The 17,411-nt window shown below is 39.2% G+C and overlaps 1 protein-coding gene across 1 annotated transcript in view; it reads left to right on the top strand.

Annotated features, from left to right (window-relative positions):
- Window positions 1-17,411, top strand: part of SEC63 (SEC63 homolog, protein translocation regulator) — a 72,999-nt gene that overhangs the window by 10,205 nt on the left and 45,383 nt on the right. The window contains exon 2 of the mRNA XM_065911307.1: window positions 13,708-13,807. Within this exon, the coding sequence (XP_065767379.1) occupies window positions 13,708-13,807 (100 nt within the window). The remainder of the gene's footprint in view (window positions 1-13,707; window positions 13,808-17,411) is intronic.

Raw genomic sequence — 17,411 nt, forward strand, 5'->3', positions numbered from 1 at the left:
TATTTCTTTTTCTCTTGGTTTGTCTTAGAAGTAACCTTTGACTTGGGCTGTGGATTATCACTTTAGATAAAGATGAAAAGAAAATTAGAGTGCTAATAGAGGATTGGATGAAGAGTAAAGCAGCTAACAGGGTAACTGTATTGTTGGCTGATGACATGGCAGGGCAGAGAGCACCCTTTGGTAGGATCTTGGGTCATGCTAAGGAGAGCATGCTAAGGAGACATAGCATCCTTCTCAGAGACACTTGGAGCGCACTGTAGTTTGTTTAGATTTCACCTTAGTCCAGTTTAAGAAATGTAACTGAATCATTTCTGCAATTGAAACCTCCCATCTTTCCTTAGCATTATCTTCTGGTTTAGAGACAAATGGCTTATAAAAACGCCTACAGATACGTGTCCTACAGATACGAAGGATGGATGTTTGTTTTTCCTTTGAATCTTGACACTTCTATAGCAAATTGAACTAAAACAAACAAAAGAAGAACTGATTTACCATCGTCCCCTGCCTCCAATTTATGTGCTACCTTGCCTTGTCCCACACTCTTTAATACTGAAGTCCTTGCAGTTGTTTTATTTGTAGTACTTTTTTTTTGGTCTGTAAACTTCTGTTTCACCAGACTTTTTACTAGAGGCTTACCTCATCAGTTGTTTTTAGCTACTCCTTGTTCTTAAATTTTTTTGACATTTTCTGCTTAGGAAGTATTCTGGTTAAATTAATGAGAATAGGGACACAGTATATTTTAGCTGCTTTTGAGAATTGTCAAGGCAATCTTAACTATTCTTTGATTAGGAAAGACAGTTAAAATGATTAAGTGCACAGGTCTATGAATTTAAACCTGGGCATAAGTCCTGTCTGTATTCTTTAGTGGTTATTTGCGGTTCCTTTGGTAACCATGTGTAACTTCAGGTAAGTTACTTAACCTCTCTGAACCTCAGGTTTTTGTTTTGTTTTGAAATATAATCATACATATTGTTGTTGATTAGTTGCTAAGTCATGTTGGATTCTTTGGGACCCTATGAACTGTAGGCTGCCAGACTCCTCTGTCCATGGCATTTCCCAAGCAAGAACACTGGAGTAGGGTTGCCATTTCCTTCTCCAGGGGATCTTCCTGACCCAGGGATCTGAACCTGTGACTTCGGCATTGGCAGGCGAGTTCTTTGCCACTGAGCCACCAGGGAAGTCTCATGGGATGTTTACAAGTTGCTTATAAGTGGAAGCATAATACATATTTTAGTTTTAGTAATTTATCAATTTATAATGTTTATGTTGCCTTGAATAGCACATACAGACATGCACACACATACAGATAAAAGTAGCGTCAGAAATTTTAACATTTAAAAAAAATCTTCTGGATGTGTTAAACTTCCCTGATGTTCTTTGGCCATGTATGCCAAAGCACTTAGAGGTGAAATGTCTTGATGTCTTCAGTTTACTCTTAAAAAGTGGGGGAGAGAGGGAAAGAAGGAACTAGAGATAAAGCCAGGAGTTGCAAAATATTAATAGTTGGTGAATTTAGGTGAAGGGTATTGTTCATTGTAATATTCTTTCAACTTTTCTGAAGGCTTGAAAATTTTCAATATATGTATTTGGGAAAAATAGTCACAGGGAATAAAACATTAATTTTAAGAAGGATGTGTCAGTAGTATAAGAAATGACTTACTAGGATAAAAATATATTACAATTAGGATAAAATTATGTGGGGGAGGTAGGATGAAGAGCTTGTTCATGAATTTCTGTAAATGGATGATGGTGGGTATGAAATTGCTGTGGTTTTCAGATTTCATTGGTACATCTAAAAGCGATGAAACTGATTTTAAAATGTCAACTTATGTTGGAAATGACATCTTTGGCACCTCTTCAAACGTACAATGAAAATTTTAGATGCCAAATTAGAACTCTACAAGAAGGTACATGATTTTTAAAATTCTTTTGTAATAAGCAGGCACACAGATTTGAAGATCACATCTGGCTAACATTCTTTTAGCTCTTCAGGTTCTAGGAGTATGGTGCTAAGGGTTCACTCTGTACTACAGACTGGCAGATCATTCTGCAGGACAGATGGATGTGACTGTTTTAGTGAAGGCACTGCATAGCTTGGGAATCACAATCGTAATAACCTATCCCCAAACCTGGACTATTCCTGTGAACATACAGACTTTATGATTGCTGAGAGCAATCATCATATGTTGCTCTGTTGTTTTCTAAATCACAGAATTATTTTATGACCTTGTAATTTCCCTTATCTATAAATGTGAATAATTTCTTTAAAAAGTATAAGTTAATGATATTACTTAGGTAGTTTTTCTTGGCCGTGAAACTAGTAATTCTATAAACTAGAAGCTTATAAATGAATTTCTTTTTATACTAAGTATCTTTAAAAGAAACCGTCTGGAAGGACTTCACTTTTTTTCTTTTCCATTATGGTTACAGGGTATCGAATACAGTGCCCTGTGCTGTTACAATAGGACCTTGTTGTTTATCCATTCTATATATAATAGTTTGTATCTGCTGGTCTCAAACTCCCATGCCAACCCTCCTTGTGGAAAGATTTTACTTTTGATAGTTACTTTGACTTGAGCTCGTATAGAATTTTGGAATGTGTACTGTGAATATTTAGTTGTGCTGGATGCCTCTGTGTTACTGTGTCAGCTAAACCCCGTCCTACTTATTGATTAAATGTTCTCCTAAAAGGTTAGGATGTGAATTTTGGATTGAGAGTAAGAAGACAAGGTGCATGTACACATTGTGCGAGACTTGGGGGCTGAAAACCATGTGTACTTTCTCTTGGACAGAAGCATTGGGAGAATATCATTCCTTTGAATAGATCAAGCCATCTGGTTATTAAAGAGACTTCAGCATGTTCTTGTAACATGTTTCCTTGGTTTTATGCTTAAAATGGGAGACTGTGGAGGCTTAATTTAATGAAATACAGATTTAAAAATCTCCAGTGGTGTTTTCAAAAGTGTCCATAATTTAACTGTGAAAATCAGGAAATTGACATTATTACCATATCATTTTCAGACCTATTCAACTTTTGTCACTTGCCTCAGTGATGTCCTTTTCAGATGATTTGTTTCAGAATCACACATCACATTTAGTTGACATGTTTCTTTTTTTTTTTTGAGCTACTATCAATTTTTTTTTCCATTTATTTTTATTAGTTGGAAGCTAATTACTTTACAGTATTGTAGTGGTTTTTGTCATACATTGACATGAATCAGCCATGGATTTACATGTATTCCCTATCCTGCTCCCCGCTCCCACCTCCCTCTCCACCCGATCCCTCTGGGTCTTCCCAGTGCACCAGGCCCGAGCACTTGTCTCATGCATCCAACCTGCGCTGATGATCTGTTTCACCGTAGATAATATGCATGTTTCGATGCTGTTCTCTCGAAACTTCCCACCCTCGCCTTCTCACACAGTGTCCAAAAGTCTGTTCTGTACATCTGTGTCTCTTTTTCTGTTTTGCATACAGGGTTATCATTACCATCTTTCTAAATTCCATATATATGTGTTAGTATACTGTATTGGTCTTTATCTTTCTGGCTTACTTCACTCTGTATAATGGGCTCCAGTTTCATCCATCTCATTAGAACTGATTCAAATGAATTCTTTTTAATGGCTGAGTAATATTCCATGGTGTATATGTACCACAGCTTCCTTATCCATTCGTCTGCGGATGGGCCTCTAGGTTGCTTCCATGTCCTGGCTATTATAAACAGTGCTGCGATGAACATTGGGGTGCACGTGTCTCTTTCAGATCTGGTTTCCTCGGTGTGTATGCCCAAGAGTGGGATTGCTGGGTCATATGGCAGTTCTATTTCCAGTTTTTTAAGAAATCTCCACACTGTTCTCCATAGCGGCTGTGCTAGTTTGCATTCCCACCAACAGTGTAAGAGGGTTCCCTTTTCTCCACCCTCTCCAGCATTTATTGCTTGTAGACTTTTGGATAGCAGCCATCCTGACTGGCGTGTAATGGTACCTCATTGTGGTTTTGATTTGCATTTCTCTGATAATGAGTGATGTTGAGCATCTTTTCATGTGTTTGTTAGCCATCTGTGTGTCTTTTTTGGAGAAATGTCTGTTTAGTTCTTTGGCCCATTTTTTGATTGGGTCATTTATTTTTCTGGAATAGAGCTGCAGAAGTTGCTTGTATATTTTTGAGATTAATCCTTTGTTGCTTCGTTTGCTATTTTCTCCCAATCTGAGGGCTGTCTTTTCACCTTGCTTATAGTTTCCTTTGTTGTCCAGAAGCTTTTAAGTTTAATTAGGTCCCGTTTGTTTATTTTTGCTTTTATTTCCAATATTCTGGGAGGTGGGTCATAGAGGATCCTGCTGTGATTTATGTCTGAGAGTGTTTTGCCTATGTTCTCCTCTAGGAGCTTTATAGTTTCTGGTCTTACATTTAGATCTTTAATCCATTTTGAGTTTATTTCTGTGTATGGTGTTAGAAAGTGTTCTAGTTTCATTCTTTTACAAGTGGTTGACCAGTTTTCCCAGCACCACTTATTAAAGAGGTTGTCTTTTTTCCATTGTATATCCTTGCCTCCTTTGTCGAAGATAAGGTGTCCATAGGTTCGTGGATTTATCTCTGGGCTTTCTATTTTGTTCCATTGATCTATATTTCTGTCTTTGTGCCAGTACCATACTGTCTTGATGACTGTGGCTTTGTAGTAGAGTCTGAAGTCAGGCAGGTTGATTCCTCCAGTTCCATTCTTCTTTCTCAAGATTACTTTGGCTCTTCGAGGTTTGCTGAATTTCCATACAAATTGTGAAATTATTTGTTCTAGTTCTGTGAAAAACACTGTTGGTAGCTTGATAGGGATTGCATTGAATCTATAGATTGCTTTGGGGTAGTATAGCCATTTTGACAATATTGATTCTTCCAATCCATGAACACGGTATGTTTCTCCATCTGTTTGTGTCCTCTTTGATTTCTTTCATCAGTGTTTTATAGTTTTCTATGTATAGGTCTTTTGTTTCTTTAGGTAGATATACTCCTAAATATTTTATTCTTTTTGTTGCAATGGTGAATGGTATTGTTTCCTTAATTTCTCTTTCTGTTTTCTCATTGTTAGAGTATAGGAATGCAAGGGATTTCTGTGTGTTAATTTTATATCCTGCAACTTTACTATATTCGCTGATTAGTAATTTTCTGGTAGAGTCTTTAGGGTTTTCCATGTAGAGGATCATGTCATCTGCAAACAGCGAGAGTTTCACTTCTTTTCCTAACTGGATTCCTTTTACTTCTTTTTCTGCTCTGATTGCTGTGGCCAAAACTTCCAACACTATGTTGAATAGTAGTGGTGAGAGTGGGCACCCTTGTCTTGTTCCTGACTTTAAGGGAAATGCTTTCAATTTTTCACCATTGAGGGTAATGCTTGCTGTGGGTTTGTCATATATAGCTTTTATTATGTCGAGGTATGTTCCTTCTATTCCTGCTTTCTGGAGAGGTTTAATCATAAATGGGTGTTGAATTTTGTCAAAGGCTTTCTCTGCATCTATTGAGATAATCATATGGTTTTTATCTTTCAATTTGTTAATGTGGTGTATTACATTGATTGATTTGCAGATATTAAAGAATCCTTGCATTCCTGGGATAAAGCCCACTTGGTCATGGTGTATGATTTTTTTAATATGTTGGCTTCTGTTTGCTAGAATTTTGTTAAGGATTTTTGCATCTATGTTCATCAGTGATATTGGCCTGTAATTTTCTTTTTTTATGGCACCTTTGTCTGGTTTTGGAATTAGGGTGATGGTGGCCTCATAGAATGAGTTTGAAAGTTTACCTTCTGCAATTTTCTGGAAGAGTTTGAGTAAGATAGGTGTTAGCTCTTCTCTAAATTTTTGGTAGAATTCAGCTGTGAAGCCATCTGGTCCTGGGCTTTTGTTTGCTGGAAGATTTCTGATTACAGTTTTGATTTCCTTGCTTGTGATGGCTCTGTTAAGATCTTCTATTTCTCCCTGGTTCAGTTTTGGAAAGTTATACTTTTCTAAGAACTTGTCCATTTCTTCCAAGTTGTCCATTTTATTGGCATAGAGCTGCTGGTAGTAGTCTCTTATGATCCTTTGTATTTCAGTGTTGTCTGTTGTGATCTCTCCATTTTCATTCTAATTTTGTTAATTTGGTTCTTCTCCCTTTGTTTCTTAATGAGTCTTGCTAATGGTTTGTCATTTTGTTTATTTTTTCAAAGAACCAGCTTTTAGCTTTGTTGATTTTTGCTATGGTCTCTTTAGTTTCTTTTGCATTTATTTCTGCCCTAATTTTTAAGATTTCTTTCCTTCTACTAACCCTGGGTTTCTTCATTTCTTCCTTCTCTAGTTGCTTTAGGTGTAGAGTTAGGTTATTTATTTGACTTTTTTCTTGTTTCTTGAGGTAAACCTGTAATGCTATGAACCTTCCCCTTAGCACTGCTTTTACAGTGTCCCATAGGTTTTGGGTTGTTGTGTTTTCATTTTCATTCATTTCTATGCATAGTTTGATTTCTTTTTTGATTTCTTCTATGATTTGTTGGTTATTCAGAAGTGTGTTATTTAGCCTCCAAATGTTTGAATTTTTAATAGTTTTTTTTCCTGTAGTTGAGATCTAATCTTACTGCACTGTGGTCAGAAAAGATGACTGGAATGATTTCAATTTTTTTTTGAATTTACCAAGACTAGATTTATGGCCCAGGATGTGATCTATTCTGGAGAAGGTTCCGTGTGCACTTGAGAAAAAGGTGAAGTTGATTGTTTTGGGGTGAAATGTCCTATAGATATCAATTAGGTCTAGCTGGTCCATTGTGTCATTTAAAGTTTGTGTTTCCTTGTTAATTTTCTGTTTAGTTGATCTATCCATAGTTGTGAGTGGGGTATTAAAGTCTCCCACTATTATTGTGTTACTATTAATTTCCTCTTTCATACTTGTTAGCGTTTGCCTTACATATTCTGGTGCTCCTATGTTGGGTGCATATATATTTATAACTGTTATATCTTCTTCTTGGATTGATCCTCTGATCATTATGTAGTGTCCTTCTTTGTCTCTTTTCACAGCCTTTATTTGAAAGTCTATTATCTGATATGAGTATTGCGACTCCTGCTTTCTTTTGGTCTCCGTTTGCGTGAAATATTTTTTTCCAGCCCTTCACTTTTAGTCTGTATGTGTCTCTGGTTTTGAGGTGGGTCTCTTGTAGACAGCATATATAGGGGTCTTGTTTATGTATCCATTCAGCCAGTCTTTGTCTTCTGGTTGGGGCATTCAGCCCATTTACATTTAAGGTAATTATTGATAGGTATGGTCCTGTTGCCATTTACTTTGTTGTTTTGGGTTCACGTTTATACAACCTTTCTGTGTTTCCTGTCTAGAAAAGATCCTTTAGCATTTGTTGAAGAGCTGGTTTGGTGGTGCTGAATTCTCTCAGCTTTTGCTTGTCTGTAAAGCTTTTGAATTCTCCTTCATATCTGAATGAGATCCTTGCTGGGTACAGTAATCTAGGTTATATGTTATTCTCTTTCATTACTTTAAGTATGTCCTGCCATTCCCTTCTGGCCTGGAGGGTTTCTATTGATAGATCAGCTGTTATCCCTTGCTGCTTTTAATATTTATTCTTTGTGTTTGATCTTTGTTAATTTGATTAGTATGTGTCTTGGGGTGTTTCACCTTGGATTTATCCTGTTTGGAACTCTCTGGGTTTCTTGGACTTGGGTGGCTATTTCCTTCCCCATTTTAGGGAAGTTTTCAGCTATTATCTCCTTGAGTATTTTCTCATGGCCTTTCTTTTTGTCTTCTTCTTCTGGGACTCCTATGATTTGAATGTTGGGGCGTTTCACATTGTCCCAGAGGTCCCTGAGGTTGTCCTCATTTCTTTTGATTCTTTTTTCTTTTTTCCTCTCTGCTTCATTTACTTCCACCATTTTATCTTCTACCTCACTTATCCTATCTTCTGTCTCCGTTATTCTACTCTTGGTTCCCTCCAGAGTGTTTTCGATCTCATTTATTGCATTATTCATTTTTAATTGACTCTTTTATTTCTTTTAGGTCCTTATTAAACATTTGTTGCATCTTCTCAATCTTTGTCTCCAGGCTATTTATCTGTAACTCCCATTTTGTTTTCAAGATTTTGGATCATTTTTATTATCATTAATCTAAATTTTTTTTTCAGGTAGATCTCCTCCTCTTTTGTTTGACTTGGTGGGCATTTTTCATGTTCCTTTACCTGTTGGGTATTTCTCTGCCTTTTCATCTTGTTTAGATTGCCGTGTCTGGAGTGGACTTTCTGTGTTCTGGTGGTCTGTGGTTTCTTTTTATTGTGGAAGTTTCACCCAGTGGGTGGGGTTGGATGATTGGCTTGTCAAGATTTCCTGGTTAGGGAAGCTTGTGTCAGTGTTCTGGTGCGTGGAACTGGATTTCTTCTCGCTGGAGTGCAATGGAGTGTCCAGTAATGAGTTTTGAGATGGGTCTATGTGTTAGGTGTGACTTTGGGCAGCCTGTATGTTGACGCTCAGGGCTATGTTCCTGCGTTGCTGGAGAATTTGTGCAGTGTCTTTCTCTGAAACTTATTGGCTCTTGGGTGGTGGTTGGTTTCAGTGTAGGTATGGAGGCTTTTGGATGGTCTCTTATTACTTAATGTTCTGTGTAGTCAGGAGTTTTCTGGTGTTCTCAGGTTTTAGGCTTAAGTCTCCTGCCTGTGGATTTCAGTTTTATTCTTCCAGTAGTGTCAAGACTTCTCCAACTATACAGCACTGATAATAAAACGTCTAGGTTAATGGTGAAAAGATTCTCCACCGTGAGGGACACCCGGAGAGGTTCACAGAGTTACATGAAGAAGAGGAGAGGAAGGAGGGAGATAGAGATGAGCAGGAGGAGAGAAAGGGGGACTCACGAGGAGAGAGACAGATCTACACAGTTGTCTGTTCCCAAAGTGTTCTCCGTAGCCCAGACACCCACAAAGATTCATAGAATTGGACTGGGAAGAGAAGGGGAAAGGAGGAAATAGAGGTGTTCTGAGGTAGAAAATGGAGAGTCTTCTCTCCGTGGGAGAGAAGTAATCAACACACTCCTGAATAAAAATGGGTACTGAATATTGGATTCTTAAATGTCCAAAATTTATATCACATACTGAAAAACAAAAATTAAAAATCTAGAGTAGAGGTTAGACTCTTAAAAATACAATATTAAAAACAAAAACAAAAAATTTTAGAAATATATATGAAGTTCGGTTTAAAAATAGGGCTTCTTTTTTTTTTTTTGGTGCAAGGTTATAGTGAAATGAAAATGAAAATTAAGGAGTAGTAGAGGAGTAATAGAGGACTTTAAAAGAAAATAAGAGAAAAAAAAGAAAAGAAAAAAAACAAGAAAAAATTTTTTTTCCTAATTAAAAAAATCGTGAAAATATATGAAAATGAAAGTTAAGGAGTAATGGGGGAGTAACAGGGAATTTTAAAAGAAAATAAAAGAAAAAATAAAGAAAAAAAGTTTTTTTTAAATTAAAAAAAAAAGGTAAAAATATATCTAGGAACTTCTCTGGAGCTGTTGTGGTCAGTGAGGGTTTGGTTCAGTTTCAGATAGCTCCTCGTTCCAGCTTATACTTCTCGATATCTATAGGCCCCTTCCCGTGTAGTCAGTGTTACCTACAGGGATTTTAATCTGTTGCACCAGTCCCTTCTGAAGCGATTCCTTTTGTTTATTTGGCTTCTGTTCGCTGGTCTCTTCAGTGTCTAATTTCCGCCCTGACACAGGCGGGCAGAGGTGGTCTCTCGTTCAGGTTCGCTAGTTCAGTCCTGCTGCGGGAGGGGCGCTGCAGACAGATATCGCTGTGTGTGGGGAACTCTCACCGTGTTCCGGCCACACTGGGTTTGCCTCTGCTCACGGGTGTGTGCTCTCCCCGTCTACACTGCTCAGGCTCCCAGCTGCTCAATATGGAGCGGGCCCTGCGTTGCGTGCGGTTCCAGTTTTCGGGTATTCCACAAAAGCGCGGACTCGGCTGGGCCCGCGTTTTGTGCCTTCCCGGGCGGGAGCAGCTCAGGCAGCCAGGAGCTTTTCGGCGCACTCTCCCCGGGTGCGGTGCGCCTTCTCCCCTCCGGGGTCCCAGCCTCAGTTTCCGCGCACTAGTGGGGTGCCTGCGGCTTGTGTCTATTCTCAGGAGCTGGCCTCTAGCTGCGACCCTCCCGGCGGATGTCGACCATCCAGAATCTCAGGAAGTCTTTGGTTAGAAACTGGAGGCCTGTTTGCAGTGTGGTAGGGGATGCCATCTCTGGGGCCGAGTTTGCCCCTTTCCCCTCCCCCCTGCCTCCTGCCTCTCGCGGGGTTGGGCCAGTCCGCCACCGGCTAGCTGTTCTCTGGAGTTGCTCAGTCCCTTTGTTCTGCGAACGGCCGGCAGTGTGTTCGGACCAGTTAATTTTCTCTCTCTCTCTTGCTATCCCACAGTGTAAGTTGCTATCTCACAAAAGCTCCCTCTGATTGCTCTCAGGGCATTCGGCCTGGTCCTTACCCTAAGCAATGTCGCCCGCTCCTCTCCGTTCCGCCCCCACTTGCTGGTGGCGGATATGGGCGTCTGGGGTACTTTTCTGCTGGGAGTTGCTATTAGGCACGTAATCTGTGGGTTTTATTTATTTTTCCTCCCAGTTAGGTTGCCCTCCGAGATTCGAAAACTTCCCCCAGACCCGCCAGTGCGAGGGTTTCCTGGTGTTTGGAAACTTCCTCTATTAAGACTCCCTTCCCAGGACGGGTGTCCGTCCCTAGCTCTTTTGTCTCTCTTTTTATCTTTAATATTTTGTCCTACCTCCTTTCGAAGACAGTGGGCTGCTTTTCTGGGCGCCTGTTGTCCTCAGCTAGCGATCAGAAGTTGTTCTGTGAAGTTTGCTCAGCGTTCAGTTGTTCTTTGAATGAATTTGTGGGGGAGAAAGTGGTCTCCCCGTCCTACTCCTCCGCCATCTTGGCTCCTCCCCCGACAGGTTTCTTTCATGTCCTTCAGGCTGGAACAGTTCTTCAGTTTTTCCTTGACTTAAGATCTTAGGCCAATTATTTTGTAGAATGGACCCAAAGTTCTGTTGTCTGGTATTTTCTCATGATTAGATTCAGGTTTTATATCTTAGAGAAGAATTTTGCAAAACTGATTCTGTGTTCTTCTCTTTGCATTCTATCAGATGGCATATAATTGCTTTGTCATTGCTGGTGATGTTTACTGATCACCTGATTAAGATGGTGCCCATCAGATTTTCTGTATTAGTTTCCTGTTGTTGCTGTAACAAACCACAACCTTGGTGGCTTAAAACGATACAAATTTATTCTTTTGTAGTTCTGAAGGCCAGACTGCCCGGGAAGGTTTTACTTGGCTTGTCATGGTGTTGGCAGGGCAGGTTCTTTCTGGACGGTTTAGAATAGAATCTTATCTTTTCCAGCTTTTGGAGACAGCCTGTATTCTTTGGCCTGTGGCCCCTTCCTCCGTCTTCAAAGGATGTCACTCCAACCTCTGCTCCCATTGTCACATCATCTTCTCTTTGACCCTCCTGCTTCTTTATTAGGACCCCTGTGATTATATTGGGGCCGCCCAAATAATACAGAATAATCTTCCCATCTCAAATGTTTAATTTAGTCACATCTGTGAAGTCCTATTTGCCATGTGAGATAATACGTTCACTGGTTCTGGGTACTAGGATGTGGTAGATGTCTTCAGGGGGAGCAGTTGTTCAGCATATCACTTCCCCATTGTAAAATCATTCTCTTCCTTTTGTAATATTTTGTGGACAGATACTTGGATCTCTGGTTTCTGTTAGTGGAGAATGCTATTTGGAAATCAAGATCTGGGTGCTAGGTATATTCGCTGCTACTGAGATGTCATCGTTCCTAGGCTCACTTAGTCGAGTTAGGAAATATGTATGTATGTATGTGTATAGGTCTACATCTGTATTTCTATATTAAAAGATATTAGTTGGTTCACACTGATACCTTCAGTTCCACTCTTGACACCACAGAGCTCATTTCATGTTTTCTGATCATACATGTAACTCACTTCTCTGACAAGAAAAACTGACTCCAGTTGTCGTTACTCTATTAATTTACTTGAAAGTCTCCTTGCATGTTACCACTCTCCCTTCTGCTACTACTCCGCCCCCTTCCTGAATCCCTGTTCATCTTACCTGATTCTGGTAACTCTTGCCACATAGCGTTCTCATGGGGATTCTTTCCTCAAAGCATGGTGGTAACAGGGTAGGTGGACTTAGATGACAGCTTTGGAGCATTCTGTTATCTGCAGAGTTCTTTTATTTACTTACCTGGTATCTCATTTAAGGACATTGGTTTTGTAGGTGTTTTTTTATTTTTCTTGCTGTGCCACGTGGCCTTTGGGGATCTTAGGTCCCTGACCAGAGTTCAAACCTGTGCACCCAATGGTGGAAGTACAGTCTTAACTACTGGGCCACTAGGGAAGTGTCGTAGTTTTTTTAATTTTATGAAAAATGTTTTATTTGATATTAAAAAGCTAATTATCTCAATTTTGTTGGGGCAGCATCCAAAGCATTACAGTGAGGAGCCTGTTGAACATATACGTTCCCTCCATCAGCCCTAATCAGGGTGTTGACTTGGCCATATCAATGTTGTAGAGCTTCTTCATAGATGTGGTACTTTGTCTTTGAGATCCATAATGAACACAAGTGTGTTGCTGTCTTCTGTCATCTTCATGACCAACTCGCTGCTCAGGGGGAACTTGATGATGACATGGTGATTAAACTTATTGCTCTTCCAAGGGTGATTGGGCTGCTTTGGAGTGTCGTGGGCCACCCAGAAGGTGGGTAATGTGATCTCTCTTTCTGTGACTGTGGATGCCTTTTAGCACTGCCTTCTTGGCCTTCCAAGCTTTCGTCTTTGGCTTTGGTGTGACATGGGCTTCTTTCTTTGCTTTTTGTATGCCGTCTTCATGAAAAGGTAGATTTTTATTTTAAAACTTAATCTAAAATTTTTTTAAACTTGGGAGACTTATTTAAACTAAGTGATTGTGGTGAACTTAGTAAAACAGTATATGGTATGTTGTCTTTGGTTTAATTCCTTTTAAAATTGAATTGCAGATTTTTCCTGGAGACTAAAATGATGCCTTTTGTTATAGCTTTTAAATGTTTTAATTTGTTATGAGTTTGTGTGACTTTTCTCATTTAACTTAATTTTTTTTTATGTTTGAAGAGTATCATTTCTGCTTGGTTTCCTTAATAAAGTGCATGTTTCAACTATTTTGCACTTTTTGTTACTTCTGAAGCAGAAGGAAAAGGAGGAGAGAATTTTCTTAGAAACTACTATGTAATTAAATATTTTGGGTTCAACTCAGGTTTTAAGTTTTTCAATTAGAAGTTATTATGTCTCACATGAAAAATGATTGCCTGGTAGTTGAGTAAAATTTTCCAGATAGATCACTTGTTCTAAGTGGTAGAAAATTGAGCCTATCTTGTGAATTTTTCTTAAAACGTTAAGTAGAGAGTACTTTGGGGAGGGCATGGCAACCCACTCAGTATTCTTGCCTGGAAAATCCCCATGGACAGCGGAGCTTGGTGGGCTGCAGTCCATGGGGTCGCAGAGAGTTGGACATGACTGAGCAACTCAGCACAGCACAGAGAATACTTTCATGTTCCAGTAAAGTATCAGCATGATAATGAAGGTTAGTGTGGTTTAACTCTGATTTTGCCTTCACTATGAAAATGGTTTAACTTATCCCCTTCTTTTTCTTTTTTTTTTTTTGACAGAGCAAAATCGATTAAAGAATATCAGAAAAGTATATGGAAGATGTATGTGGTACCGTTTACGGTTATTAAAACCCCAGCCAAATATTATTCCTACAGTAAAGTAAGTAATTTGTTTCAATTAAAAGCAAAACAACACATGCTTTGTGTTTACTCTTTGCTAGGTATCATATGAAATAGGGGTATAATGATGAATGGGCTTCCCAGGTGGCACTGTGGTAAGGAATCCTGCCAAACAAGAGACACAGGGGATCCAGGTTCAGTCCCTGGTTGGGAATTGCCTGGAGTAGGAAATGGTACCTTACTCCAGTATTCTTGCCTGGGGAACCCCATGGGCAGAGAGGCCTGGTGGGCTACAGTCCGTAGGTCGCAGAGAGTCGGACACGACTGAGCACATAGTGATGAATAAAATCTGTGTCTGTAGAGAAATTGTAACCTTAGTAGGAGTAAGATGTGGTTAGTAAATTGAGAACAGTCTGAACTGAGTGGTTTAGAAGTTCAAAAAAGAGAGAGGGTACTTCCGACTAGAAGGAGGAGGGGAGAAAGAGAAGTCAAATTTTGAAGGAAGATCTTATGTATCTTGTGTCAGGATTTGAATTTTGTCTCAAAGATTATGGAGGAATCTTTAAAAGATTATCAAAAGCATGGAGGTGACATAGTCAAGTTTGCATTTCATAGTGATTGAAGTTTGTTGATGCATACTGTGTGCCAGGTGCTGTACTGGGATTTTATATGTTACTCATTAGTTTTATATTAACTTTTAGCTAGGTATTTTTGCTTTTTTCCGAATGAGGAAACTGAAACTAAGAAGATGAGGAAACTTGACTAAGTTCTTGCAGCAAGAAGTGGTAGAGTGAGGACCTGGTTACCCTTTATTTTTGCAAGGCCATCTACATAAATAGGCCATTAGCATGTTTAGTCAGAGTAGATGTCTTTGATTTTTCATGGCTTTGTTGGTTAGCACCTAGGCTTTGGATCTTCACCCTAAGTCATCAGTTTAGAGGTAACATGAAACTGAGGGGAAGTGAAAGAGCTGCCGTTAGTGAAGGACTGTACCCTGTGAATCACCTCCATGTTTCTATCTAGTAGGTAGGGGGGCAACACCTGGCAGAGGAAATGAGTGAAAGTAGAACCAGTTATTTTTAAATCTTGGTTTAAATGATGATAGTTTTCAACATATGTGTGTTACTTAAGGAGACTTAAATCGTTTTCTTTGCAAGATTTGACTTTGCCTGGTTTAGTTCCTTTGTATAGGGAGGGAAGTCTTAGCTTTAATAGTATGAAACTAAAAGGCAAAATTAGTGTTTACCAGAGTAGTTTCATGTTTGCTGTGTATTCCTTGCTATTGCTTCTCTTTTTAAATTAAACTTACGAGGCTTTCAGTTTCTTCTCTTTGGGGCTTTGGTCAACACATTGTAGGTATCTGAACCTCAAATTTCAAGGGGAAAAAAACCTAACTTTGTGATGTTCTTTTCAGTAATTAGTAAAGAGATTTACTTAAATTGAACTTCAGATTATTGGATGTTTAAGTAGGAATTAAATAATACTGGTAAAAATATAAATAAGATCAGGAGCCATCCAAACTTTTTTGCTACTTAACCCTGAAGCATTCTTTCAAAATTAAGCAGTCATTATGTATATACTTTAATTTCTGAAAGTTGCTTCCGAAATGACTTTTAAGGCATGCTTAAAGAAAAAATACAGGACATTAATTACTGAAGCCACATGTAGGGAAAATGCTTGTCTTTTCAGAGAAACCAAACTTGCTTTTAAAAACCTGGGCCCTGAGCATGACGTAGTCTGTCCTGTTTCTTCCTTTGGGATGGCTCTTAGGAAATCAGAGGGGGGCTTTATTGGCTGCGGTAGCTTCCGTCATTTCGGGAACTCTCGTCAGCCTCTGCTCGTTGCTTTATCCTTTGGCTCAGAGAGCCAGATGCTGCGCACAGAGCAGTCCAACACGGGCTGTGGTGTGTTTCAGGTATTTTGCTCCCTTTCTCTTCTCACCTTGTTTGCTTTAAAAATTTTACTTTTGTGGTTTTCAGTTTCTCTTTTATGTTTGTTTTTTGAGCTTTGTGGCCTTTTGGGAAAGTTGACCAAACAAAATGTGGAGTTACTAAGTTTGTGTGGAAATAAAATATAATTTAAAATGTTTTTTAGCATATTGAGGGTATTAGCAAACTTTGCCTTTGAGTCACAAGTTTCTATTTTAAACTATTTTCATTATTCAGTCAATAGTAGTTACTTGTGCTGTGTATGTGTCAAATGTTATATGAGGTGCTGATATACTGTGAGTAACAAAATAACTGGCGAGTAAACAAATGATGATAATAGAGTTTAGTAAGGGTTGTAAAGGGAGCTTGGGGTGCCATGAAAGAATGGAGGGAGGTCTCTTAACTGGCTTGAGACAGTGAAGGCTTTCTTGAGTAAGTGAGGGGTCCTAGTTGAGAGCTGAGACATGAGCAAGAGTTAATGGTAACAGCCAAGAGCTGCCATGAATTGTTTATCATCTTCGAAGCGCCTTTTAGATGCTTTACATATCTTTGTTGTTGTTGTACAGTTGCTAAGTCAGGTCCGACTCTTTGCGACCTCACGGACTGCAACACACCAGGCTTCCCTGTCCTTCACTGTCTCCTGGAGTTTGCTCAAACTCATGTCCATTGAGTCAGTGATGCCATCCAACCATCTCATTCTCTGTTGCCCCCTTCTCCTCCTGCTGTCAATCTTTCCCAGCAACAGGGTCTTTTCCAATGAATCGGCTCTTTGCGTCAGGTAGCCAAAATATTGAAACTTCAGCTTCAGCAGTAGTCCTTCCAATTCAGGGTTGATTTCCTTTAGGATTGACTGGTTTGATCTCCTTGCTGTCCAAAGGACACTCAAGAGTCTTCTCCAGCACCACAATTTGAAAGCATCAGTTCTTCAGCGCTCAGCCTTCTTTATCATCCAACTTTCATATCCATATATGACTACTGGAAAAATCATAACTTTGACTATACAGACCTTTGTCAGCAGAGTGGTGTCTCTGCTGTTTAATATGCTGTCTAAATTTGTCATAGCTTTCCTTTCAAGGAGCAAGCGTCTTTTAATTTCATGGTTGCAGTTGCTGTCTGCAGTGATTTTGGAGCCCAAGAAAATAAAATATGTCACTGTTTCCACTTTCCCCCCCTCTTTTTGCCATAAAGTGATGGAACCAGATACCATGACGTTATTTTTTTTTAATGTTGAATTTTAAGCCAGCGTTTTCACCTCTCCTCTTTCACCTTCATCAAGAGGCTCTTTAATTCCTCTTCACTTTCTGCTGTTATAGTGGTATCATCTGCATATCTGAGGTTGTTGATGTTTCTCCCGACTATCTTGATTGCAGCTTGTGCTTCATTCAGCCCGGCATTTCACATTGATGTACTCTGCATATAAGTTAAATAAGGAGGGTGACAATATACAGACTTGACATACTCCTTTTTGATATACTTCAATTTTGAACCAGTCTGTTGTTCCATGTTTGGTTCTCTTGCTTCTTGGTCTGCATATAGGTTTCTCAGGAGGCTAGTAAGGTGGTCTAGTATTCCCATCTCTTTAAGAATTTTCCACAGTTTGTTGTGATCCAGACAGTCAAAGGCTTTTAGTTTAGTCAGTGAAGCGTAAGTAGATGTTTTTCTGGAATTCCCGTGCTTTCTCTATGATCCAACAAAAGTTGGCAGTTTGATCACTGG

This window comes from Muntiacus reevesi, chromosome 19, assembly GCF_963930625.1.
Source record: "Muntiacus reevesi chromosome 19, mMunRee1.1, whole genome shotgun sequence".
Taxonomy (NCBI): domain Eukaryota; kingdom Metazoa; phylum Chordata; class Mammalia; order Artiodactyla; family Cervidae; genus Muntiacus; species Muntiacus reevesi.